We start from the raw sequence: 25,174 nt of genomic DNA on the forward strand, positions 1-25,174 counted from the left end.
CGATTCTGCCCCGATTTAGACCGCAAATAATTTTTGATCCGTCGGAGAACCGAAAACGTTCGTTCGACGGACGCCGTTGTATTAGGCAATGTCAGTATCATTCTGGCCAGCCGAAGCGTTTCGGAGAAAGTTTGATGCAGGTTTTGTCCAAGGATAAACGAAATTAAATACAATTTATTTTTGCCTCTGAACTCTTCGCGCGAGTAAAGAACGGTCAGCTCATTATACAGCTTCGCTTCATCGAATTTAGAATGGTACGAAATAAGCATTTTCTAATTCTTTGTAGGGAATGTGACATTGAATTCGGCAAATTTTTCGTGATTCAACAAAATGATGAATTTGTATTCATCTAGTTCTTTGAATCGTTTAGACATTTCGTCAATAATTTTGTCAATGATAAAGTCATATATGGGACGATAATTGATACCGTTGCTATCAGTGATCGTTTCGCCAGAAACATCAATTGCATCATTAAGCGTTCTGTAGAAATGATGCTCTGCTTTGAGCTCTTCGATAGAAGCGAGGCAAGCCTTGACGTTACGTAAACATTCTACTACGTCCAATTCTTTTGTTTGCAAAATTTGATACAGTACATCTGTATGTGCAAAAATATTAGCAAAAAGTTTGAGCAAGAATACGGTATTGAATTCGAGCATGAATGCGTGAAGACCTCTGGCTGTAGTACAAGTTTCAGCATCAAAGACACTGTCGCCAAGATAAATCTCACCTAAACATTCATTAATCGCTGCATAATTCGAATCAATTATTTTGATCATACGCGAATTATACGACCATTTGGTCTTGCAAACATTTGGTATGTGGGTCTCCATAAATTGCTTTAATGTCTCGCTGCGTTTAGGTGACTGCGAGAAAAATGCCGCGAGTGATGAGATCGTGTTGAAAAACCTTGCTGATTTCTTGTTATTTGTGCACGAGTGAAGTAGCACCAAACTAAGCACATGTGCGCGGCAGTGGATATATCCAGCTTTTGGAAACCGTTGCTTCACCAATGTTTGCACTCCAGATTTGTCCCCGGACATTACAGCAGCTCCATCATAGTTCTGAGCTACAACTTTGTCACCATCAAGACCAAAATACGCTGCTATTTCATCAACGTGTCCGGCCAACGCAGCGGCGGTTTTGTCACTGCTAACGTCTGCCAATCTCACGAGCCTTTCAACTGGTGTTCCTAAAATTTTGGTGAACAAAAAAATGTTTGAGCCTCGTTGAATTAAAAAAAAATCAACTATTTGTTAACATATTTGCAAAATTTATTTTATGAATATTTCTTACCATCGGGTCGTAAGTAGCGCAGAGTACAAGATAGTTGCGATAACCGAGCCGAATCTGTTGATTCATCCATCATAATGGACACGAACTCAAGAACTTCTCTTTTAATTGTTTGAAGCATGTAGCTTTCAATGCATTCTATAAGCTCGTTCTGAATTCCTCCCGACGTTCCGCTGAAAACTTTATTATTCATAAAATCCTGGAACGCTGGATCCCTGGCGGCGATCAACGTGCAGAGGTCTTAAAAAATTCCCTTTGTTCGTGGAATCGGAACATTCATAATGTCCGCGAAAGGCGAGACCGTGAGTGCCAAGGAACAGGTGATCTCAATTAAAGTTCGCATACCCTTCCGGTTTTTCGTTACTTCTTCGTTATGCTTATTGCAGGCGATCTGCCGGCTATGGTCAAGTGCTTCGTCTATCCTCATTTGCCCGAACATCGATAAGGCAAGTGAATTGTTTATGTGATCTTTAGAGCTCGAATGCGTTTTAATTGACGCAGAAAGGTGATTCAGATCACTATATCCTTCCTTGCTCCAAACATTTTTTTTCATTGGCGCTACGGAAAAGCAAACATGGCCAGCAGAAAAGTTTATTTAATTTCGCCGATCCACACAGCCATTGCTGGTCATACGATGACACATTAAAGTTGCGGGACATAATTTTCCCCTTCAACTTATACGTGGATTTTAATTGTTCCATAGGTGGACGAGGAACCGGATATCCAATAACATTAATTTTTTCTTCCATGGTTCTGGCGGCAAACGGGCGCTTTAGCATTTGCTCAATATTGCAATGATCCATAACGTTGTCCATCTGGAAATCCACGCAAACAATCTCCAGTAGGTATATGGTAGTTTGTGATGATTAATTGAAATATAATATGATGAAGTAATTAAGCTTTACCCACCACGTATCGTTCCTTAAACGAGATTGAAATTTCACACAAGAAAGCAACAGAAATTTGAAAGATGGAGCAATGGTAGTCTTAGCCGTCACAAACAAATCAAAAGCAACCGTAACGTGAGCAGTCAAACATGTACTATACCGACTATACCATTCTCGTTACCATACTATGGTTCAAGTTATTGAATGAACAACATCGAGAAAAAAGGCTTGAATCGAAACCACACATCAACGAAAAAACACCACTACATCTACAATAACCATGAATGAATTTGTTCGATTTTTCATTTGTATCGCACTCAGCGCTGCGCGACACTTTTTTTCTCACGTGAAGAATAATGTCATCAATGAGGAAATACATGAAAACCCTTCGCTGCACTCTCGGCTTTGCATCGACCTGACGCTCGCTTGAGCGTTGAGAGCTGTGTACTCTCGCGGCCTCTCTCAAATTTCAATGAACGAACATCAAAGAATGGTGGGGGTCGGCGTCGGCGGTATCGTTTCCATCGGCTTGGTTCAACATAATTTTTGAACCGCAAATGTCATTTTTACGCAAGGCTGCGCATTAGTAGTGGTGCACGCTTTATGTACATAACTGGCTGCGTACGCTATAGTACTTGAAAATGCAGAGAAGTGTTTGAATGAATGCTAGTTCAGATAAATGATTTGAACAAACGGTAGTCATTACTGCTTATCTCGTTGTGTTGTGTTGTATTACGGGTGGGCTGTGTTGTGGGTGGGTTGAGTAGTGTAGAGTGTGTTTAGCCAGGTTATATTCTTCACGGTGGAGAAATAAATAGAAATTGAAATTGGTGGAAATAAATTGAAAATCAAAAAAATGTTCGAATGTTCGAAATAACATTAAGGTTACAAGAAAACTTAATGATGTCAGATCCATGCTACAAATGAGAAAAAATTCGAGTAATTGTTCCGAAATTGTCTACCTTTCCTATGAACAGGTTGAACAGGTGGACGAGACGCCTCTGGTTGAACATAACTTTGGTAATAATGTGGAACAGACTTGTCAAATTTGATTTACGATTTTTCAATGTAGTTCTGCAGTTACTTTCAAAAATATTCTATCTAATTTTATCCTAATCTCAAAAAGTGATATGGCCTAAAATCCAATATTGACATGGTTTGCATTCGACCATTTCGTGTTTTGTGCCGTTGTTTTCATAAATTTTCAGAGCAAGCATCAATTGCAGAACAGGTAAATTTTTCTCTGTTATAGAAGTTCCTGAATCGAATCCTGATTGTTTCTACATAAAAAACTTACTTTTTGGGCTGTGAGTCGTTTGGCGAGTTTTTGAACTTTTATTTGAGATTTGGCAAGTCAACAGCTTCTTCCCCCGTCAAAACTAACCATACTTCACAGCAGAGTTATCTTTCGATGGAGAAATAGCCAAAACTTCAGCATTGGAACAGTTTTTAGAATTGACCTCGATTAGATATGGATGAATAAAACTCTTGATCATCGCTCACTCAACGTTGTTTTATTCTCCATATGTATTCCGTTGGTTTAGTCTATACATATAACTCGTGGGATCACTAATTTATATACGGCAAGCGGTGGTTCAACCTGAGATACATCAATTCAGCCACAAATGCAACCGCACTAATTCCAAGCCCTATCACTAGCATGTAGAATGGAAACTGTAAATCCAGTACCGTCAGAACCTTAAGCCCTGGTTCTTCAAAATTTCTCACCTTTTCCCTTTGCTGCAGCGTCACGTTGAAGTTCATAACGCTAATCCAGTGATTGATTAAACCACCATCCAATAGTCGCAGCAGAAAGTCATTAATTCGATCCAACAGCACCGAATGTCGGGAAACTACATACGCCAGACTGTACGTTCGGGGACATTCCGGAATCATGTACAGTTGCTTGGTCGTCAGGAAGATGGCATTATCGAGGGACAGTGTCGTTTTACGTGTCACAGTGGCAACCTTACCCACCCGAGCTACGTATGACAGCAAAGTTTCGTTCATTATTCGCAGCTCCATCTTGTTGCGTAACGATTCCATCATGACGCTGTAGTTTGCCGGAAATACATCGTCCATAAAACCCTTATACTTTACCGGTATTCTTAAGCCCGCTTGATCCAGTTGTTGAAGACTGTTGATGTCTTTGTAGTAAACGGGATTCACAAACACCGACGCCAAACCCGATTGGAACAACGACACAATAACTAGGCTTACCATCAGAATGCCGAAAAGAAAAAGTCTCTCAATTCCGGAGCGGGTGAATCGAAGATACGTCGCACTCAACAGAAGCAGATATGAATCGATGCAGATCTGAATTAACTTCCGATACAATGGGGCGTCCCTAATTTCATCGGAGAGGTTAAACAAGTACGCGAACCGATACTTCTGGGACCACCTTGAGTGATCTTTCATCGTCGCCTGTATGCCCGCTCGAAGAGCGATCCACATGACGGTGCAGACCAGTCCTGCCACAACCAGAAGTGACCAAAGGTCGGCTGGAAAGATTGTGATGGGCAACAGATATTCCGGCACCCTGCTAGCCTTCTTCACCAGGCAGCACATTTCATCGGCGTACACTCCAGTAGTGAATTCTATGTCACGGGTGAAGTAATCCTTCACGAAGAATCCAACGAAACAGACATCACTTTCGCGTCTCAGAAGTCGCCCAATGGCACCATTGTAACTGCCGTTCGGCAGGCGAACTCCGAAGTTATCCTTGTCGGGCGGTAGACGAATGGCTAAAAAAAGATAACGTTGATTGCGCTATGGGTGATAAATGGTTTTCTCATTCATCTTACGGGTAAAATTGAATTTTTTGACAAACACCCAGCTGAGGACGACATCTGGACCGGATAGGTCGAACTTGGCACCAGTTTTACCGGCGATTGTGTCGCTGTATGTTGATTTGAATATGTCGATTCGTAGCGGGTAACGATTAAAGTTACGTTCCGGTACCTGTGGAATTGCGGAGGCACTATTCACCTCAACTACAGATCCATAGGTAGAGTTCCGAATTAAAAATGGGTTGAATACAAGCATTCGCTCGGCCGTCAGCACGAAAAATCGTAACACTCCTTCCCGCCTCCAAATGGACTTCAGCAAGCGCTCTAATTCAGTGAATTCGACTCCTTTAGAATCGAGAAGGATCAGATATGTTCCGGTAGGGTCCAACATGCATCTGATTAGGGTCTCAAGAGAATGCAAATCAGTAAACAGCACATAACCACCGTGATGGTTCTGCACCCAAATCTTAGCAAATGTCTGATATGTTTTGTCCCAACGGATGAACACGAACTCCTGATCGAAAACTCTAGCGATCATTTCTCCTGGATCTGGTTCATCAGGTAAGTTGGTGTCAGCACCCACGCAGACATCTTCAGCGGAAGCATTGAACCCGTAGATACGAAACGTCTTCTGTTGCAGTGTGACTCCTTCGTGAACTAGATAATTAATCTGCTGCTCGATTTGATCAGTTTCAAACTCATTAAAAACGATATCGATGTGATCGGTTTGAGCGAAGATGGTGCTGATAGTCGCTTGGATTGTACCATTGGTCAGCCAACTTGGCGAAGCACTGTGGCTACTCTGCACAATAGCTAACACGACTAGCCACGGAACCTTGAAGCACGACGTCGAAAACATGCTCAACCCAGGGACAGGTTGCTGTCAGACTGCGACGTCGTTTGTTAGCATTCGATTCATCAAAAGCTTTTTTTTTCTGATTCCTTGACATCAATCATCGGTGTATCTGATGCTCGTTAAAAGATGGATGAAACGATCACTTCTTGATTGGGATGTCAACACGGGATGGAACCGGTTCTCACACGTTTGGTGGTTAGAAGTCAGTTCGAAATTCGGGAAGTTTTTTATTTGCCAATTTGTCGGACTAATAAAGCTGTCGCTTCCGTTGCGATTAATTATACATGCCAACTGCCAGCTGGTGTACAACTTATTGGTGCTGCTTTTGGGGCATGAGTTGTTTTCAAGGGGGAAGAGGTCTGGGAATTCACCTCGTTTGATTTTGGCAGGAAAGTGTTTAAATTATATCTAAAAGCCAATATCATAAAAACCTATACAACAAATATCAGAGCAGTGAAAACGACAAAATGCTCAAAATAAGACAGGGTCATTCTATGGAAACAACAATCGGATACTTAAAATATATCAAAATGTTAAGAAAAGATTAAATGCTCGGGAAATGACTTTGAAATTTTACAAAGACAATTAAAATTAAATTGAAAAAAGACACAAACCATTTCTCTGCAATCCTCGTTTTAATTGATTCTTCTGTTTTGATCTGTAGAAGTGTTTTTCAGCTCAATTTTGAACTATTTTCTAGTCTGTAATTTCTGAGATTGCATTTTTTTATCCTTTCTGGCTTTTTGGAGCGTGTTTCGACGATGTTATGTAGCAAAAACAATAAAAATATAACCTTCAAACATTGTATATCAAATCTGATCTTTGGTCAAACATTCAATAACTGAAGCTGACACGATAGTAAAATTAAATAATAAAGAACCTCACCATCAACGAAAATCCTGCGCACGGCAATGTCTTGGGCGCACGTGTGATTTATCCCACGGTCCCTGATTGGGAACAGCATTCGCTTGATTCGAAAATCGAACAGGCGATAAATTAACGAATCATTCCAACTAATGACATCAACAATGTGATTCGATCAATCCAAGCACTCGGGTGCGAATCATATTCAGGGCAACAGTCAAAATGAAACATTTCGATTCAGAGACGCTTTCCATAATGCCTCGCAAAATAAGATTTAATTTATTCCACAGACCGAAGGAAATTGTTGGATCGCACACGAAAAACCGCAATGCAGACGGTGCTCAAATGCTCAAAATGCACAAAACTGTTCCGAAGAGCTGCTCGGAAATCCGTCCGAAGGTTAACTTGTTTCCTCAAATATCGCTTCACGATTTGACGAAAAAGGTATCTTCTAACAAATTTTATTTCAATCAATCGTGTTTCAATCATTTATCCCCAGGACCAAGACAACGTTATTGAGTACATGTACAGCTCCGACTGGAAGGAAGCGTCGAGATTCACTAGCTCAGTTAGTTACACTAGCTTGACCCCGAAACCTGCACTCGATAAAGTGGACACGAAATTTCCGTTTTTCGATCGCTACAAAAGGAAGAAACAGACCGGTCAATATTTTGACTTACCCGTCTACGAGGTAGATCTGTCCAAATGGTACAAATAAGACAGGGAATCAATAAAATTCAATGTTTCTTTCCGTTTATTTGAACTTTCTTCAACACTTTGGAGTTTGGCTCTCGGTGCCACTCCCAGTTGCTCATATTTGATTCGTCCGGTCCAAGTTTCTCCAGAAGCTGGTGGATATCTAGCGATGTACCGTGAGGAATACCATATCCAACTGCTAAACCATGGGGGTTTGATGGCGTTTTACAGTCTTGCTGAGCTTCTTTGCGCAAAACCGTATCCACTTCCACTGTGGAAAAGAAAGCCACCGACTGGGGTAAATCGTGAAATCCGATTCTGGAAGTAAAGCTTTATCTTAGTTGTGTTGTATTCGGAATAGATACCCAATAACGGACCTTGAAACACAAAATGCGCGCGTCAGCAGATTTGTGGCGTGCATAGCGAGAGCAGCGCGATGCGCGAATCGATCCTCCACCAGATAACGCACCTCGTCGTGAAAGCTCAGACAAAATCGCACACGTGGTCCCATCAACCAGCGCATCGAAACCAGCATCAGATGCAGAAAATCGACTGCGCCGCTTTGCACGACCCAGTTGATCCGGGTCGGTAGGAAGCGCTCTTCTGTACCTTCTTGAGGCTCAAGTGCTCGGCTCAGGCGTCCTCCAAGAAACGGTGTTACTGGGGTTTCTGACCCAGCGATATGCTCCAGTCTATTAAACATGGCACTCTCGGTTCCACCCTCCCAACGGGGTGGCTCGAACAGTTCGATCACCGATTTATTAGAGATTTTTGCCATTTTCAAAGCTTCGTACCCAGTGTATCCTTTGTTTATGAATTCCTCGCGGAATTTTCTTTTGAGGTAATAAAATTTCCTTCCCTTGGTGAGGGCAAACATCTTGCTAGCTTTCGAACGTGCTTCCGCTTCCGAAAAAGTGGGATTAAACTGTTGGAGCAATCGCTCTGCAAAGTTTTGACCGGCTCCGTAAATTCTGGCGTAGTTAATAACCTTAGCGTGATCCCTAGATATTCCAACGGCCTTGGCAGTCACACTGTGCATATCGGTCTTGTCTGCCTTGGTACCGCTTAGAGTCATCCACCCGAGAGGTGTTGCTCCATGAATGCCTGCAGCATAGCCATCTCCCAGAACCGAAGCTATCCACAGTTCCTGGCTGTCCACGTCTGCCCCAACAATTTTAAAACCTTTCGGAGCCTGAACCATTGCACGCAGCTCCGAACCAATCCTTTCTCGCTGGGCATTACTAGCCGTCATCCAGGTGGGTTCCATTGCACGTCGTGTCAAGGTCCCACAAACAACCACTTGTGGAATGATCGCCCCAAAATCCATTTCCTCTTCATGTAACAGCTGTGGAAGCTTGTTCTTATCCAACCAAACCACTAGTTGCCCAGTTATCCTATCGCGATTATTTCTCCAGTAAGACAACATTCTTGAAATATCAACCACACGCTCAGCCGTCTTTCCATCACCTGCCAAAACGTTGTCCGAAAACTTATTAAGAAAATCCTTCGCCAGTGGATTTCCCACCCGGTGGGACGGTCCGTCCTTATGGGGCAACTTCAAGAAATAGCAACAGTCTTCCAAATCCAGATTGCACCATATTCCGGTTCCCTTATAGACACTCCCGGTTCGGTCCTTCTTCAGCTTTCGGTAGTAATCTTTACGGCTGATGTTAGCTTCTACATCTTGCCACAAGCCAGTCAGTGCCTCGAAGCTCTCCTGTGCTGATGCTTCCGGGTTGATCTCCAACACTGGACATTCGCGGGCCAGTTCTTCTAGCGGAATCATGCCAGTTTGATCGTCATCCTCTCGGCGGTATTTGTGCGGTACCAGGAAACCCCAACCCTGACCTCGAACGTAGTGCAGTGGGTAACCTTCCCAACAGAGGCGCAGCAGTTTCGGTGCGATCTGCATGCCAGTGGAAATGTTGGTCGGCCCTGGTGACCAGTCGGGCTCTGTTGGTTTCTGGGAAAGTTTGTTATCGTTAGCTATCAATATTAGGGAGGTAAAACTGGAATTATAAAATTTGAGCGCAAAATATTGAATGCCCGTAATGGCAAAAAAATTGAGTTCAGCAAGTTTTTCTAGCAGTCTGAATCCTAAAATACGCGAAAAAACCTCGTAAGTTCTGAGTTTTGTGCACAAAAATATGCTCGACCTGTAGTTTGAACGAACGCACATTTCGTAGTTGCTCATCCGTGATAGGGCTGATAGTTGCCCAGCCATTTACCATAAATTATAACTACTTCGAGAAGTATTCTTATTCAAATGGGTGTGACTTTTCATCAGAAATTCAGTACAAGGGAAGGGTCAAAGTAAGGGAATGACAGGGGGGGGGGCTGAGAAAAAACCTATGCGTAAAAGTCCCTTTGAAACCAAGCGGTCTAAATCTACTAAGATTCGAACTCAGAACCAAAGCGGACTTTGCAACCTTGAGGCTGCGAGCTTCTTTTGGAGTGTGAAATCTAAAATTCCCGTAAAACTCCGTAAGCTCTGAATGTTGTGTACAGGAATTTGCGGGAAAAAAAGGAAAATTTTTGCGATTATCATGCAGATTACAACAAATATATAAATCATAACATTGTGAATTGATAAAATTTGAAATTATAAATCAATTGAATATAGAAACAAATGAAAGAGAGAAAGATAAAAAAATTGAATATTGCAAAAACAATAAATACAACGCGAACAAATTAAAACATATGTAATTTCAGTGAAAAACCTTAGAAATAAGTACACAATGTATTAGTAAAATTTATAGAGAATAAACTATTTTACAAAAAAAAAAAAAAATAAATAAATAAAATAATATAATACAATCTAGAAAATTGCGATTGAAACAAACAATATAAATCCTAAAAACTCAATCAAAAAATCTAAGCAAACTTGACCATTCTAAATTTATGTTTGAGTTAGGGATTTTTTTTCACTTATTTATTCATTTATGTTATTTTGTTAACTTCATTTTCATTTCCTACTTCTTAATTGGATTAAGTCTGAGTTAACAAATATGGGAATATCATGAAAAAATTAGGAAAGAAATGAAATAAAAAATTAAATGCAAAAAATGCTGGAGTAACCTAATGTAAGTTGTAGGTCTAGTCGAGTGGAACTTTTGCTGATATTAAAAATTTTCCAAATTATAAATCATGATCAAAAAACCGTTTTTTGGACTGCAGCGTTGAGTTATTTGAGCTAAAATCTAAATTTTTGAACTGTTCAACACAAAATTTCAATTTAAATCTGCCAAATTTATTTTTGTTTGAAAAGTACTACAAACTTTGAAACTGGACATTTAGTAGTTGTACCAGTAATTAGGAACCCGACAAACGCTTTTGTAGCAGCTGCTTGCTCAACCGAAGATTGGTTAAATAATTAAAATATGATAATAAAATTTAGAAATGTGGGAATAAATATGTATCAACTTACCGAACACAAACTCCTATACCATGCCGGATAACCTGGTAGTAGCGGTCGCCGTACTGGAAGCCGATCTTTGGTTCTATATAAATACTCAAACTTTGCTGCAAGTTGATCTACCTCGCCATCATCATCCACAACCACAGCCTTCGTTACCTGCTGATGACCAACGACTTCCGCGTTAACTTTCATCTTTTTGGTTACCCGTTTCGGCGCTGCCTTCAGCTTCAGTTCTTGTACACTCCAGTCCTGATCCCAGAGCCACAAATCCTGCCGGTACTGTTGATCGTGCATCAACCGACAGGCCGCGTCCGCCCGCTGTGCCAGCAGGTGTTTTGCCTCAATATCCAAATCTTCATATGTCAAATCTGATTCCTGAATGTACCGCTTCCAATTACTATTGACCGGTAGGTAGGCGTTACCGATCTCCAACATGCCAGCCAATGTGGCGGGATGTGGAAATCGCTCTGCGAAGAGAGGAAACAACTGCTGCAGAATCTTGAGGGTTGCCTTCACATCACCAGCGCAGTAACTCATTAGACTTTGAAAATCCTGCTCGACATCGGCAAGTGTGCCTTCGAGAAAAATATTCCGCTTTTCCTTGTCCAGTTTCTCGCCGCAGTACAGCTCGAAGACATCAGCCAGATTGTTGAGAGAGCTTTGGCTGCTCCAGCCCAAGTCCTCCAGAGGCAATTCCTTGCTCGATTTAAGCATTGCCCGCTGGTAGCTAGTCACTCCGCTCACACAAACGTGCAGTGACATCGTATCTATGAATCGCATCCCCGTGCTTTGCAGCCAATATTGTTCCCGAATACGTGCGCGATCGTAGGAAACATTGTGACCAACTACAACTTTTGGGAGTTGGAATTTTTCGTCTGATGGATCATCGTTAGTTTCCGATTCCATGGGAATCAACTCGTTCAACTGATACCGATGGCCTTCGGCAAAAGTGGCTTGCGGATTGGCGAGATTGTGACTTGTCCAGGAGTACCATCGGGTTGGACTCAAAGCAGTTGCCATCACGGGAGCTGCGCCAGCAGAAACGCAAACTTCGACATCGAACACCAGTGCCGTTTCGGCTGGATATGGAACGGCTAACGGACCTCGGTCCTGGTCATAGCAGGTCCATCCAGGAGAACTCGACCATTTTGCTGGCTGGGGAATATCTTTCGTGGTAACCAATGACTGCAGCAGTTCCCGATAGGGTCGACTTTGTTCGTCTGCTACATTATAAAAATGCTCCTCGATATTGGCTCCTTTCAATTTCGGCAGCTGGAAAGACACCTCTGGGATTATGGCGGGATTAGCGAAAGGAATTCCATGACGTGTAAGATCCTGACGAAGTTGGTCTATTTGCGTTTCGTTTATATTGGCTTTGGACGAAATGTTTGGAAAAATTTGTTCGTACAATCTTTGTGACAAAAGCTGTATGTTCATCTCGTTCAATCGAACACCGGGAGCATGGTGGACAACTGTTTCTTCGATAGGCACTCGCGGAATAGTTTCTGGTGAGTTTCTTTTTAAGCGTCGAATTGTGCTGTGTGGAAAGAATTCTATCGCACTGCAAAATTGCCGAATGTAATGAAACCGGTGCATTTCGAAAACTTTTCATACTCTCAAAACCACTGCATAAAATGCGCGCAGAATACCGGCGAATTTACGATACGTTTTGTTTACAAATCACTAAACAGCTGATCGACCGAAAACACGAGAACAGAATTCGCGTCGCGACTCTCAGTGCCAACCTGCCATAAATTGCTGGAACGGCTGAAGCGGAATACTGGTCAAAATATGTTGTCATAAGGGTAAGTTCATCTGAATTTTAACACCAGAAAAAATGACTAGCTTGGAACAGGGCTTTTTGCTAAAAAATTTATTCTGTTTGGACCTGCAAACAAATTCTAGTTACATGTTGGCTGTACTGCGGAAAAAAATTCATTCCTCTTCAAGTGTACACTATGGATGTCACTTCAAGTAAACTTTAAACTGAAGGCTGGTGAAATACTTGTGCTTTCGCGATTGATTTCATAGAAAAAAATTATGTTTTTACACTTGCTTTAAGTTTCACGTCGCTTGGATTTGTTAACTATGCTTAACAAAGAAGTTACTTGAGTTAAGTTAGCATCACTTATTTTGGATATTATTTACATATTATTTTGAACGATTTCTATTTGACATGCAGCTGCAGGCTGTCAGTCGTCGGGCTTAAATTTCAATTTATTTGTTTTGCAAATATTTTCAACAGGGAGGATACGCTACGACAAATCAGCTGAAATATTGCTATTCCACAACACTTTAGTGAAATAATTTGTTTTAATCACTCAAACACAGTTCATTCGTTGCTTGGAAGCTTTTTCTGATCACCGCCTAAAGCTGCAAATGCGTTGGTAAGCATCGGTTTAAAATGTTCAACCTTCTCTGGCCGGCTATTTTCTTGGCCATTGTGCAACCGTCCTTGCAATTCAATGACAAATTCGACGAAGAAATGTTGATAAAACCTCTACCGGATGGATTTGTGTACAGTTATTTTCAGTTCACGACGCGCTGGGATCTAGCTTCGAACGATAGTCGTAAGTGTGGTCTGAGGCCGAGATTCATTAGTTTTGAATAACTTGCCTTTGCTTGCAGTGCTACACACACACTTGGTGTCTCGTTCCGTGGCGGAGCTTTTCCACCATTACGAGATCAGTGAACTTCATCTCAGCTTTACCAACGGTATTTGGCGGTATGAAAATTGGGGGTTTCCGGTTGAGAACGCCGGACCTGGCGCGGAGGTGTGGGCCTGGTTTGAACCCACTGCTACAGACGGCGACGGTGGGGTTGACCGCAAGTGGAAACTGCTTTGCGGTACGCTTTCCGGATTGTTTTGCGCTTCGTTGAGCTTCGTGGACAACACCAATACATTTCAGCCGGTATTTTCTCTGCGGCCGGTCACCCATCAGTTCGAGGGCAAACCGATGGGGAAGATTCGATACGCGGCACTACCGCGTGAGATTGTTTGTACAGAAAATTTAACACCTTGGAAGAAGTTACTGCCCTGCAAATCGGAGGAGGGTTTCGTTTCACTACTCACGCCCGATCACATCTATTCGGGGAATTACAACTCGCTGGCGGTGCACATTCGGAAACTCTGCGCGGATAAAGATTGCGTGCAGTTTCAGCTGGAGGTTAAGCAAAGCTTGAGCCTGGTTCAGGATCAGCGGCTTTTCGGTGGTAAAGATTGGTCCGTTCGTAAACTTTTCAAGCAAGGGGTGCAAGGAGCTTGTGTTTTGTCTGAAAGCAGCCGACTGTATGTAGATGTTACCCACCAAGAGTACGATATGACGCAAAAACCTACGAATATTATATATTCTACCCGAGGAGGTGCGAGTTCGGTTCTGTACGAGTATGACATCAAGGAATTCGAAAAGAAACAACAAATGTTTAACGTTGCTGCCATGGATAAGCGGGATCCGCTCATAGTTTCCATCGTTCAACCTCCTCCCATATTCTCGAAGCGGTTCATTTCCGGTGTTGGCCAGGAGCGGGGTCGTATTGTTACTCGAATAACCAACACCCACTGGACGGAATTGAATTTGTTAATTTTTGAAAACATTCCATGGTTTGTGCCAGTTTATCTGCACACCCTGAAAATCAAGCGTGATAATAAGCTGATTATTCCAAATATAGTCAAATACGTTCCAGGTCGACAAAGAGAGCGTCCGACGCAGCTAGAGTTAGCAGTCACCATACCGGCTCGATGCACTGTCGAACTGTCCATCGATTTCGACTACATTTTTCTAAAGTGGCAAGAATATCCACCGGATGCCAGTCATGGCCACTATATGCAATCGTCGATTATCTCTGTACTGCTGCCAGTTGGACGCAATTATACTGCGCTGCCACGAGAAGCTGCTCTATTTCGAGATGCTTTTAATGCGACTCAACCGAATGGATACTTTTTGCAGATGCGAACGGAAGCCCTCTTGTTAACTCTACCCATTCCGGACTTTAGCATGCCGTACAATGTAATTTGCTTGGCCTGTACTGTCGTTGCGTTGGCGTTCGGGCCGATTCACAACATATCAACCAAAAAAATTGTCGCCAAGCGCAAAGAAACTGCGAAACCCAAACTAGTGGACAAGATAAAAGGTTGGTTCAAACGGAAGCCCAAAAAGGAGGAAGAGGAGGGCAGCGAGTCCCTAGTTGATACATGTAAGACTGAAGAGGAGCCGCAAAAAGCTTGATACCAAAAGAAATGTATTATGAGTTGTAACTAAGTCATCGATTGAAATAGACACTGAACACCAGGTTTCAGTTATTTATTTATTTGAAAGTATAATGCAGTGTTTAGTGCTTGTCGCTGGCCAGCTTAGCACTGATCATTTCCTTGAACTGTGACAAGATCTTGTTCTCCCTCTTCTGGCGTTCCTCTTTGCTGAACATTGCCAACGCTCGCTTTTCGTCCGCTGAATAGATTTGATTTTCCTTACGTATACGGACAGCTTCCATTCGCCGGTGCCTGGAACGTTTAAAATTATGGTTAAGTTCTCTACTTTTGACGCTAATCTACCAATTCAATCACTTACCGACTACCACTCATAACGTAACCCACTTTCTCGAAGGTATCAATCTCCTCCGAAGTAAGTCCAATTTCACCTCGCCGGGGTATACGTTTACCCTCGGTAACGTAGGCAGCCATGGCCGCACCTTCACCCGGCAGCAGCGCTCGACCAAAGTCCTTCTGGTTTAAATTGCCGCTCGTCTTTGTCGGACCAACAACGCCATCGATCGTCTCCTCCTCCTGGTTCAGAATACCAACCTTAGAACTGCCCGCCTTTGCCAGCCCAGAACTGTCCACGAGGGCAGATTTCTCCACCCACTCATCCTCCTCGTCACCATCATCCGTAGATGAACTGTCGGAAGATTCTTTGCTTTTCTTTTTCTTCTTCGAATGCTTTTCCTTTTTGCGGTGCTTCTTTGAAGACTTCTTTTTCTTTTTGTCCTTTTTATCGCCCCCAGCGCGGGATTTTTTCTTCGAACTCTTTTTCGACGATTTTTTCGTGACCGCCTGCTCGCGTTCATCCTCGGATGAGTCTCGCGGGGAAGGCGAATCAGCCCACGCCATCGCAACACCCTCCTCGCCGATTATTTCCCTCTGCAAACGCCGTGATTGCAGCAGCTCTTCGTCCATGGCATCGTGGGTGGGTCTATACCTGGGGCGGTAGCTGCGATCTGCGTCGTGCCACGATTGCTTCTCCCGGTACATATCGTTTTCCCATCGTTTGCTTGATATACCACCAGCGGATCCATTGTAACTGGGACCGGCAGGTTGCGCTTTTTCTGACGGTGGAGATTTAGATTTACGGGACCGCTTGGAGCGATCTCTGGACTCCGAGCGACTTCTTCGCTTTGATTCTTTCGACTGCTCGTGTCGTTTTTTTCGCTCATCACGGGAGGATGTATGTTTGCGGGGCGACCGTGAATCGGACCGCCGCTTTCGACTCTTCTTCTTTTGTCTTGAACGGTCTCGGCTGCTGTCGTTTTCGCTAGAACTGCTGCTTTCAGAGCTACTGCCACTGCTACTGGAGCTTCGATGTTTTCTCCTGTTGCGTTCTTCTTTGCTTTTAACATGACGCGAACGACGGTTACGATCCCGTTCCCTGGAGCGACTTCGACTTGCCATTTTGGACAAGTGTTAATAGTATTGAAGAATAAACGGATACAATAACTTTCTCTCAAATGATTTCGAAAATAGTCGCGACGACGTCGTAAATCCCCTTCCCACTGTTTTGATGTCTAATAATTCTTATCTGATTTCTGATTAGGTCCTAATAGACAGCACAGCGCAATGCTGTATTTAGGCGAAAGACTGTTATTCCGCTTCCTACTCTGAATAAGACCGCTAAGCTGATTATGATTTTAATTGCTATACTACCTGTACAACGTGTTTTCGTTTTATTTTTTCTTTTAATACAATTTTTCTGGCAAACATTGTACATTTATAATTGGTCCGATTTGGTCAAATAAAATGACTTCCACTGTGATTAGCATCGCTGCCACGAAAGGCTGTCACTTAACGGCAAGTAGGAAGCTTAGTCACTATATTACTAGACTGGCGGATTAAAACAGCCTGTTACTGCAACAGAATAGTTTGTATTATTTTACTAATCGTTTTTGACTATACAAAAATGCATAACAAGCTGTAAAATATTTTTCTGTCATGAATAAACTATTATATTTTACAATGATGCTTTATTTAATAACTTCAGATGGGTTTTTGTGATAATTTATGTCGTAAAAACAGCTGAAACTGATTGAAACTAAATTTTGAGTTCGCCAGACTATAGTAAAACAACGACTATAGTTGAAAGTGTGGAAGAGTGCGCAGACAATCGCAACAAATAAATAAACAAACGAATTATTGAATGTTTAGCGATTCTTTCAGTGTCCATAGTCGTAAACGGTGTTTTTTATCTTCGGCACATCGTGAACGTTTTTAATACCTGAACGGATTTTTTCTAGCCCCAATCGGAAATTAAATTAAGGAATAATCTGAAGAGAAGAGCTAAGTGAAATTAACCGTGAATATTTTGAAATTGGAATTCTGTAAAAGTGAGAGAATAGCGGTGAAAGGACGCCATTTTCGCTTTAGCGTGTTTTATGCAGACCGATGTCATGACAACAGTTTCCTGAAGCCGCCGCCGATGATGATGGCGCTACTGTTGGATATATGGTCATAAGCACCGTTCATTGTGCCGCATGTGTTACAGTACAGATTTTTCGCGTGCTTCTAACTATATTGAATGTAGGGCTATCCGGAACGTGTTGAAACATGTTTGAACGTGACCATTTATGTTCTGCACAAAATCCATAAAACGTTCAAAACAAAACAATTGTTTTTCGCTTTCTGTGTTACTTCACACCACTTGCAGCCACAGTTGATCTCGCATGGACGGTGCTTAATCGGCTGTTTCGCAAGCACTGACAGCCTTTTGACGTATAATCGAGCCAGAGAGCCAGAGAAAAACGGCTTCAAGCGAAATGTATGGGGATGACGTTCGTGACAGGGATGTGGTTTTATGCGGAATAATAATGATGATTGATAACAATTTCGGTATTCCGGACGACCCCGGTCCGAACATAGGAAATAAATATCTCGGAACTATCTCGAAGGATAACAGGAACATCAACAATGCAGAGGGAGAAGATGATCCAAAGACCAAAGCAAATTCCGAAACACGTGCATATATCAACATAACCTACAACAATAATGATTCTGCTCCATAACGCATTTATTCCGAGTTAAGAGACAATAAAAATGGCGCATTGAAAATTAATAAGTTCTCACTAGGTGCTGAACTACAAAAACTGGACACAATTGAAAATTTCATTACAGACATGAAGTATGTCGGAAGGTATAGAATAATAATATTTATGAGCAGCTATTTGAAAGCAAATATGTTAGTTGAAACGATTAATAAAGGAAATGGACCGTACCGTGCGTACGTACCGAAGCATTTGGTTTGCGTCACGGGTGTAGTAGCAGGCATCCCAGTAGAACTCAATATCGAAGATATTAAGCAAGATATACTCTGTGCCAATCATCGACGTCAAACGCATGACAAAACGAGTGGACAACGGAGATCGAATCGCAATCAACCGTATTAGTGTCACGTTCAGAGCGAACCAACTTCCGGAAAAGATCAAGCTGTTTTGCTGTGTGAGTCGCGTGAACTCATTTATCCCTCGAGTAGTTAAGTGTTTGAACTGCCTTCGATTTGGACACCGGCAAGAAAACTGTAAAGGAATTAAAAGATGCGGTAGATGTACACAGCGCCACGAGAATGAATCGGAGATATGTACTAATACTGAAACATGCGCGCATTGCAAAAGTACTGAGCATAACTCCAGGGATGAGTCATGCCCGGAGAGAAAACGGCAGTTGGACATTAAAAGTTTGATGTCAAAACGAAATTTAACATTCACTGAAGCAAATCAACAAATCAAGCCATTACTAAGGAATACATACGAGCCACTAACCGTTGATTCAGAGGATTTTCCAGATCCGAAGGAGAGTTTTGCCTCCATTGTCAAAGGGAGATTCACTTGGAAAGATCCAATGAGGAAACAATGGACTAAAACGAATGATGAGAAAAAACCAGTTCAACCAGCGATTAGACTTCATAGAGAGCAAACTAAACTAGTACCTAATAAACGTGCGCGGGTGGACGTAAGAAACAAATCAGTGGCAGCAATAACAGAACAAAGGAATACAATAGTTAAAGATACACTCGTGATATCTGACGGAATGGCTCTAGGTAATCCGTACAGTGTTACAGAGAAAGAACGCTGGGAAAAAATGCTTAAAGAAGCTCAAACATCAATACAAAGGAGAGCAGAGGAGAAAATAAAGAATTTTTACTCGGATTTCATTGAAATGATCGGTCCTAATGACGATATCAAGAACATTTTCAAAAAATGTACCACTAAGCACTTCAACCTTGCAAACACCATTGTACTAAACAGACACGCATACCAACTACCGAACTAAAAATGGCGTCTAAAAATTTTAAAATTCTACAAGCAAATATTCAAAGCGTAAATAAAAACAAGGCAGAAGTTCATCGCGTACTCACAGCAAACAATTACACGGCAGCTCTACTGGCTGAAACCTGAACGAACGAGAATTTAGAAAACAGTAACAAATACAAAGTTCAAGGCTTTCATTTCATCCCCCACTCGAGAGAGGATAACTATGGCGGCTCAGGAATATATTTGGTTAACACCATCAATTACCAGAACATACCAACTCCCCCAGTTTCGGAAAATACGCAAATTGTTACGGTTAAAATACCTCAATATAATATAGTATTATCTTCGATTTATGTAAATCCTTCAATCTCTACAGTGGATTTTGACAAGGATATGAAACTTATATTCCAATCTCTGCAAATTTATAAAAAGGTGATCGTGGGTGCCGACTTTAATTCCCACCACATTACATGGGGCGATAGTTTATGTGATAAAAAGGGGGAAGCTCTGATGAATACAGTGAATACTACGAACTTTCTTATACTGAATGACGGATCATTTACATTTGTGCCATTTCAACTGAACCGACGATCAACTGCTATCGACATCACCTTGTGCACATCTGAACTGTTTGGGAACGTAGAATGGAAAACGCTTGACTACGGAATTGGTAGTGAACATTTGGCTATAGACATCGTTTTGAAGCAAGAAAACATTTTGAACAACCAGTATTATTACGACAAGAGCGGAATCGCGGAAGAAATCAGCCAATTGGATTGCTCGCTAGTTAGAAACACTGAGGAACTCGGTACCAGCGTATCGAGAATACGGAAGAACAACAGAAAAAAGAACAATAAAAATCCAAAATTTTGGTGGTCGCCAGAAGTCGATGAAGCTTGGCAGGAGAAAACGGCAGCAAGAAGGGAGTTCAATCGCGTCTCGAGCCAAAAAAATTTGTTAGAGTTCAAGCGTAAGGCGGCCTTATTCCAAAGGAAAAAACGAGAAGAGATTCGAACAAAATTTGAGCAATTCCCAGAAGAAGTCGGACCTTTTACTAGTACGAAAGAACTCTGGTATATGATCGGAAAACTAACAGGCAAACGAGTTTTTAAAAAAGAAGACGAGGCGAAAGCACAAACATTTCTAGATGTTCATTTTGGAAAACACGATCCCAAACCCCTAGACTTATTGTTTATTGTTTCTCGTCTTCGAATAAAAATCGTACAGACTAATTATAGCTTACTCTAATTTCTAATTCTATTTTTAAAAGCCGTTTTCGTCATACCCAGTTCATGGAGGTCACTGACATCGTTATATGCTTTCAGACATGCATTATATGCACTATCACGTCCGTAACTAGTTCTTCGGAAAGGTAAATTAATCGTGGGATAACTTCGGAGGGCTCGCGGGGGTACATTAAAATTGATGTGTCTTAACAGTTCTGGACAGTCAATAACATTTTCTATTATGTCGAAAATAAACGTTCTCTGCAGCTTGATTTGACGGGCTGCGAGAGTTTCTAAATTAAGAAGCATGCAACGCGCGGTGTAGTCAGGTAAATTCACCGGATCATTCCACGGTAGTTGGCGTAAAGCATACCGAATGAACTGCTTTTGTATCCGCTCTAATTTCACGGCGTGCGCTAGTTGGTATGGTGCCCAGACTTGAACTGCATACTCAAGGATGCTCCGAACCAATGCACAGAAGAGGGTTTTTAGAGTGTATACATCAGTGAAATGGCGCGACTGCCTTCGAATGAGTCCGAGCACTGCAAACGCTTTGGCTGCAATGATTGAGACATGATCATGAAATCGGAGTTTAGAGTCTATTGTGACTCCTAGATCGCGAACAGAAGTGACCCGCTCCAGGACGTTACCATCGATGTAATATGTATGGTTTACAGAGTCAGAGCGTCTTGTGAATGAGACAATTTTGCACTTCGCTGCGTTCATTTTCATGCCATTTTGTGAACACCATAGCGAAAGTTCGTTGATGTCGTCTTGTAAAGCCAGACAGTCCAGAGGTGCCGATACTACTCTATAGAATTTGAGGTCATCAGCAAACATCTGCTTCTGGGACTTCAGTCTAGTGCATATGTCGTTTACAAACAAAACAAATATAAGCGGACCCAGTACGCTTCCCTGTGGGACACCAGACGTGAGGACGAACTCTTTGGAACACACGGAGTTCACGCAGACTGAGGCTTTACGGGTAGTGAGGTATGAGTGTAGCCATTCGGTGATGTGCTCTGGAAACCCCATACGTTTAAGTTTTTCGATGGCATAATCGTGTGGTACAACATCAAAAGCCTTAGAGAAATCGACGTAGACAGCATCGACTTGTTTTCTGTTCTCAATTTCAGGAAATAGTGCGTTTGTATAACACATCAGGTTGGAGGTTGTGGACCTTTGTTGCACAAACCCGTGTTGGTATTCTGATATGAGCGGTCGTGCTACTCTATATAGCACGACATGAACTAGCGACTCGAATATCTTCGCAAGTGAGCATAGTATTGATATGCCACGATAATTTTTGACGTGGTGAATATTGCCAGTTTTGAGAATCGGTACAATGCGTGCGGTTTTCCAGAACGTTGGGAAGACCTTCGAAGAGAGCGATAAGTTGAAGAGGCATGAAACAGGATGAGCCAGTGATGCTGCGCAATTTTTGAGAAGTAGAGGCGGAAGCCCGTCCGCTCCAGCGCCTTTTGTGGTGTCGACATTTTCCAGTGCTTTTCGAACCTCTCTAATCGAAAACCTTATTTCTGGTAGACTTATGTCATACGAATTTACACTCTGGAAGCATTCGGGACGTATCGCAGGGGACGATGTACTATAGACACTTTGAAAGAAGTCGGAAAATAATTCAACAGCTTCATCAGCCGTATTTGAGGTTTTACTCGCATGTTGTAAACTGGACGGTATTCTAGGGCCAGCCTTAAGTGACTTTACATATTTCCAGAAAGAGGCCGGATTTTGCCTTAGGTTTTGTTGTACATTTTGCAAATACGCCCTGTGAGTATCAGCAAGAAGATTCTTATACGTAGCTTCCATATTCCGAAGCACCCTACGGTTTTCTTGGGTTTTCGACTTGAAGAAGCTTTTTCTCATTTTACGAAGCATGTTCCTTGAGTGGCGAAGTTCGGGAGTCCACCAAGACCTGCGAGTTGATGCGTGGGGCGCACGACGTACAAGCGGAACATGTGTGTTGATTACCTCAAACAGTTTATCATAGAAAGTAGACATATCCAAATCGACGGATTCGTTAACCAGATGCTGTTGCCAGTCGATAGAGGCAAGAGCATTATTCAGCACATCAAAATCGCACCGCCTGAAATTTAGCTCCACTTCGGCTGGTCGATTCGCAGCATTTAACACATCGCAACGAGCATCGAGCAATACAACGAATGGTCTATGATGACAATCAACTGGTAGCAGCGGGTGTGGGGGCTCGTCTACTTCGACTTCATCCGGCATGTTACTGAAGAGCAAGTCCAGCCAGCGCCCATTCACATTTGTGAGATTGTTCAATTGAACTAAACCACAGGCGAGTAGTGTTTCAGTAAGTACTATCTCTTGTTCAGACGATGCATTACTGGGCAAATAACCGTTCAGATCCGCGTCACATTGCCATCTTAGGTGTGGGAGGTTGTAGTCCCCTAGCACCATTATAACGTCAGTATTGTCGACCTGATCAGACATTGCCCCGAATGCTGCAGAGTGAGCAGCGTACACATCAGCACTGGAATTTGGCCGTAAGTATATACAGCAGATGTAAAGTGAGCGACTTGGAAGGTGGACCCTAACAGCAACCTGCTCAAGATGGCTACTGTTCGGCAGTGAGATCAAAGTGCTTGTGATGTTATTTTTGATTGCAATAAGCACACCACCACCCCGCGATAGTTCACTGATACGCTCACTGCGGTCACATCTAAATAAGGAGTAGTCGGATGACAACTCCGAATCAATGATGTCAGGTCGGAGCCAGGTTTCAGTGAAGACTAGGACATCGTAGTCACAACTGGAAAGCAACAGTCTCAGCTCGTTTGTTTTGGTACGTAGGCCCCGCACGTTCTGGTAGTACACAGTCAGATAATTTTTTACGGTGGTACTCTGTGATCTGGAAGCGTAGTGCGGATCAGTAGTGCATGCGGAAGAAACGGAAGTGTACTTGCCGTGACTAACATTTTGGAAGCCCCGTTCCCCGCTACCACACGCAGGACCGGGACGACTGTTGAGCGCTGGCGGCAGTGGCACGACTGCGGTGGGGGGTTCGGAGGATTCCACAATGCTAGAGTCGTTGCGTCCCGGAGTTGTCAGCGAGTCGACCGTAGAACGCCGTGTGTTGGAGACTGGTGGCCGAGGGTCAAGTTCTAGCGGGCTGGAAGCGCAGTGCTGATGAAAATGATGACCGTAAAAAGATTTGTACTTGCCATTGATGAGTTCTTGGAAGCCCCGTTCCCCACTTCCACACGCAGGACCGGGACGACTGTTGAGCGCTGGCGGCAGTGGCTCGACTGCGGTGGAGGGGTCTGGGGCTACCATAATTAGAGAGTCGGTGCGTCCCAGTGGCCAGAGGACTGTGGTTGTAGCTGGTGAAAAATCGGTTGATGCGTTGGTCTTCGTGTCTACGAGGTTTCCATTTGCGAAGAGCCTACTTCCGTGCTGGGGGGCAAGAGATCGCTTGTTGGGGTTACCTCTATGCGGGGAGCATTCGGTGTCTTTTCTTGAATTTGTGGTGCCCAGAAGTTTTTTGCATTAGTGCCGTCGAACTCCCGGAACACAACGCCACGTGGCCAGGTTTCCACGTCAAGCGCGATATCGCGGTATTTTTTGTCCATTCCAACTTTGAAGGATATGAAGTTCATCGTGCTCAAGTCGGCGTTCCTTTTCAACAAAGGAATTACTTTAATTGGCTCGTTGCACTGTAGACTCTCTTTAGCGAGCTCGACAATAGCTTCAGTTTTGACACTGGGATGAATTCTCGACAAATATAACCAGAAAAGTTCCTTTGGAGATGAGACTGTCATTATCGTCTGTGAAGAAGATGACTTCGTTCCGACTAGAAGTGGTGGAATCGTTTTCGTGAGTTCCTCGCGGCGACGTTTTTTTGGAGGCTCTCTAGCTTCATTTCTTGAAGAAAGTGGTGTGGATGCAGTTTCAATGACCTTCTTGGAAAGTTTTTCCACGTGTTCACCATTGGCTTTAATTGCCTGTTTCAATTCGCTAAGAGCTTCGGCGTGTCGATCATGGGTTGATGAAACGGCACAGCTAACAGATGACATAGCTTCCTTGAAGCGAGTCATTTTCATGAGCTTTACACACTCGTCGCACATCCAGATAAGATTTTTCCTTTCGCGAAGAATTTTCAAAAAGGACGAGTTCATTTTGGCACCCATAACATGGGCGATTTGGTTGCAGAAACCCATGCATCGAATATTATCCCCATCGGCTTGTGCCGGCTTAGCGCACTGGTCACACACATTCTCCATTTTAGCGAAAGATTTTCGTTCAGTGTAGCAAATGTGTAAATTTAAAACGGCGGTGGATATGACCTTATCCTCGATGGCGGTGGCGCAAACGAGCAACAAAAACAATAGGCGGTGTCAGTGATTAAAATGAAACTTTGCAGCTTAAGAATTAACGGAATCAATTAAACTTCACTTTTCTTTGGTCACAAATCACTTTAGAAAATAGATGAGATACAACACATAGCAGACGAAGTTTGAAGTTGAAAGAAAAACACAGATAAAAATCTACTCGAAAAAACGCTGAATGTAAACAACAGAAACAGTTGATATGATACTTCTCGATACCGTTTGTTACGGATAAACTTTTGAATATTACAAACTGGACACGTA

At 42.7% G+C, this 25,174-nt stretch overlaps 6 protein-coding genes across 6 annotated transcripts; 2 read left to right on the forward strand and 4 right to left on the reverse strand.

The window, feature by feature from the left end:
* Positions 1–272: 272 nt before the first annotated feature.
* LOC129716681 (uncharacterized) lies at positions 273–5,825 on the reverse strand. The gene is made up of 5 exons (XM_055666515.1): positions 4,982–5,825; positions 3,778–4,921; positions 1,294–1,505; positions 728–1,189; positions 273–595 (listed from the first exon to the last, which is right to left on the reverse strand). Exons 1-5 carry the CDS (start codon positions 5,823–5,825, stop codon positions 273–275), a joined length of 2,985 nt encoding a protein of 994 aa, XP_055522490.1.
* Positions 5,826–6,851: 1,026 nt separating this feature from the next.
* On the forward strand, positions 6,852–7,422 carry LOC129730839 (uncharacterized). The gene is made up of 2 exons (XM_055690430.1): positions 6,852–7,130; positions 7,186–7,422. The coding sequence occupies exons 1-2, from the start codon at positions 6,909–6,911 to the stop codon at positions 7,402–7,404; spliced, it is 441 nt and encodes a 146-aa protein (XP_055546405.1). The 5' UTR covers positions 6,852–6,908; the 3' UTR covers positions 7,405–7,422.
* Positions 7,423–12,881, reverse strand: LOC129730813 (DNA polymerase subunit gamma-1, mitochondrial). The gene is made up of 3 exons (XM_055690398.1): positions 10,810–12,881; positions 7,760–9,345; positions 7,423–7,700 (listed from the first exon to the last, which is right to left on the reverse strand). The coding sequence occupies exons 1-3, from the start codon at positions 12,394–12,396 to the stop codon at positions 7,424–7,426; spliced, it is 3,450 nt and encodes a 1,149-aa protein (XP_055546373.1). The 5' UTR covers positions 12,397–12,881; the 3' UTR covers position 7,423.
* Positions 12,882–13,000: 119 nt separating this feature from the next.
* On the forward strand, positions 13,001–15,090 carry LOC129730824 (GPI transamidase component PIG-T). Its single transcript, XM_055690408.1, has 2 exons — positions 13,001–13,370; positions 13,429–15,090. The coding sequence occupies exons 1-2, from the start codon at positions 13,205–13,207 to the stop codon at positions 15,024–15,026; spliced, it is 1,764 nt and encodes a 587-aa protein (XP_055546383.1). The 5' UTR covers positions 13,001–13,204; the 3' UTR covers positions 15,027–15,090.
* A 1-nt stretch (position 15,091) lies between these two features.
* On the reverse strand, positions 15,092–16,727 carry LOC129730830 (NKAP family protein CG6066). The gene is made up of 2 exons (XM_055690421.1): positions 15,369–16,727; positions 15,092–15,301 (listed from the first exon to the last, which is right to left on the reverse strand). Exons 1-2 carry the CDS (start codon positions 16,463–16,465, stop codon positions 15,130–15,132), a joined length of 1,269 nt encoding a protein of 422 aa, XP_055546396.1. The 5' UTR covers positions 16,466–16,727; the 3' UTR covers positions 15,092–15,129.
* A 7,214-nt stretch (positions 16,728–23,941) lies between these two features.
* On the reverse strand, positions 23,942–24,805 carry LOC129716682 (uncharacterized). Its single transcript, XM_055666517.1, has one exon. The coding sequence runs from the start codon at positions 24,803–24,805 to the stop codon at positions 23,942–23,944; it is 864 nt and encodes a 287-aa protein (XP_055522492.1).
* Between the last annotated feature and the right edge of the window lie 369 nt (positions 24,806–25,174).

This window comes from Wyeomyia smithii, chromosome 1 (assembly GCF_029784165.1).
Source record: "Wyeomyia smithii strain HCP4-BCI-WySm-NY-G18 chromosome 1, ASM2978416v1, whole genome shotgun sequence".
Lineage (NCBI taxonomy): Eukaryota > Metazoa > Arthropoda > Insecta > Diptera > Culicidae > Wyeomyia > Wyeomyia smithii.

Bases quoted from the DNA above. Each gene is read 5' to 3' on its own strand.
- LOC129716681 (XM_055666515.1), bottom strand. From the start codon at position 5,825: ATGTTTTCGACGTCGTGCTTCAAGGTTCCGTGGCTAGTCGTGTTAGCT. The intron at 1,506-3,777 runs GTTGAACCACCG...GATCGCCGCCAG, and splicing joins GCTGAATTGATGTATCTCAG to GGATCCAGCGTTCCAGGATT. The intron at 596-727 runs GTGAGATTTATC...TTGCACATACAG, and splicing joins AGCGATTAATGAATGTTTAG to ATGTACTGTATCAAATTTTG.
- LOC129716682 (XM_055666517.1), bottom strand. From the start codon at position 24,805: ATGGAGAATGTGTGTGACCAGTGCGCTAAGCCGGCACAAGCCGATGGG.
- LOC129730813 (XM_055690398.1), bottom strand. From the start codon at position 12,396: ATGCACCGGTTTCATTACATTCGGCAATTTTGCAGTGCGATAGAATTC. The intron at 9,346-10,809 runs GTAAGTTGATAC...AAACTTTCCCAG, and splicing joins GGTATAGGAGTTTGTGTTCG to AAACCAACAGAGCCCGACTG. The intron at 7,701-7,759 runs GTCCGTTATTGG...CTTTACTTCCAG, and splicing joins CGCGCATTTTGTGTTTCAAG to AATCGGATTTCACGATTTAC.
- LOC129730839 (XM_055690430.1), top strand. From the start codon at position 6,909: ATGAAACATTTCGATTCAGAGACGCTTTCCATAATGCCTCGCAAAATA. The intron at 7,131-7,185 runs GTATCTTCTAAC...ATTTATCCCCAG, and splicing joins TTCACGATTTGACGAAAAAG to GACCAAGACAACGTTATTGA.
- LOC129730830 (XM_055690421.1), bottom strand. From the start codon at position 16,465: ATGGCAAGTCGAAGTCGCTCCAGGGAACGGGATCGTAACCGTCGTTCG. The intron at 15,302-15,368 runs GTAAGTGATTGA...TAAACGTTCCAG, and splicing joins TACGTTATGAGTGGTAGTCG to GCACCGGCGAATGGAAGCTG.
- LOC129730824 (XM_055690408.1), top strand. From the start codon at position 13,205: ATGTTCAACCTTCTCTGGCCGGCTATTTTCTTGGCCATTGTGCAACCG. The intron at 13,371-13,428 runs GTAAGTGTGGTC...CTTTGCTTGCAG, and splicing joins TCTAGCTTCGAACGATAGTC to TGCTACACACACACTTGGTG.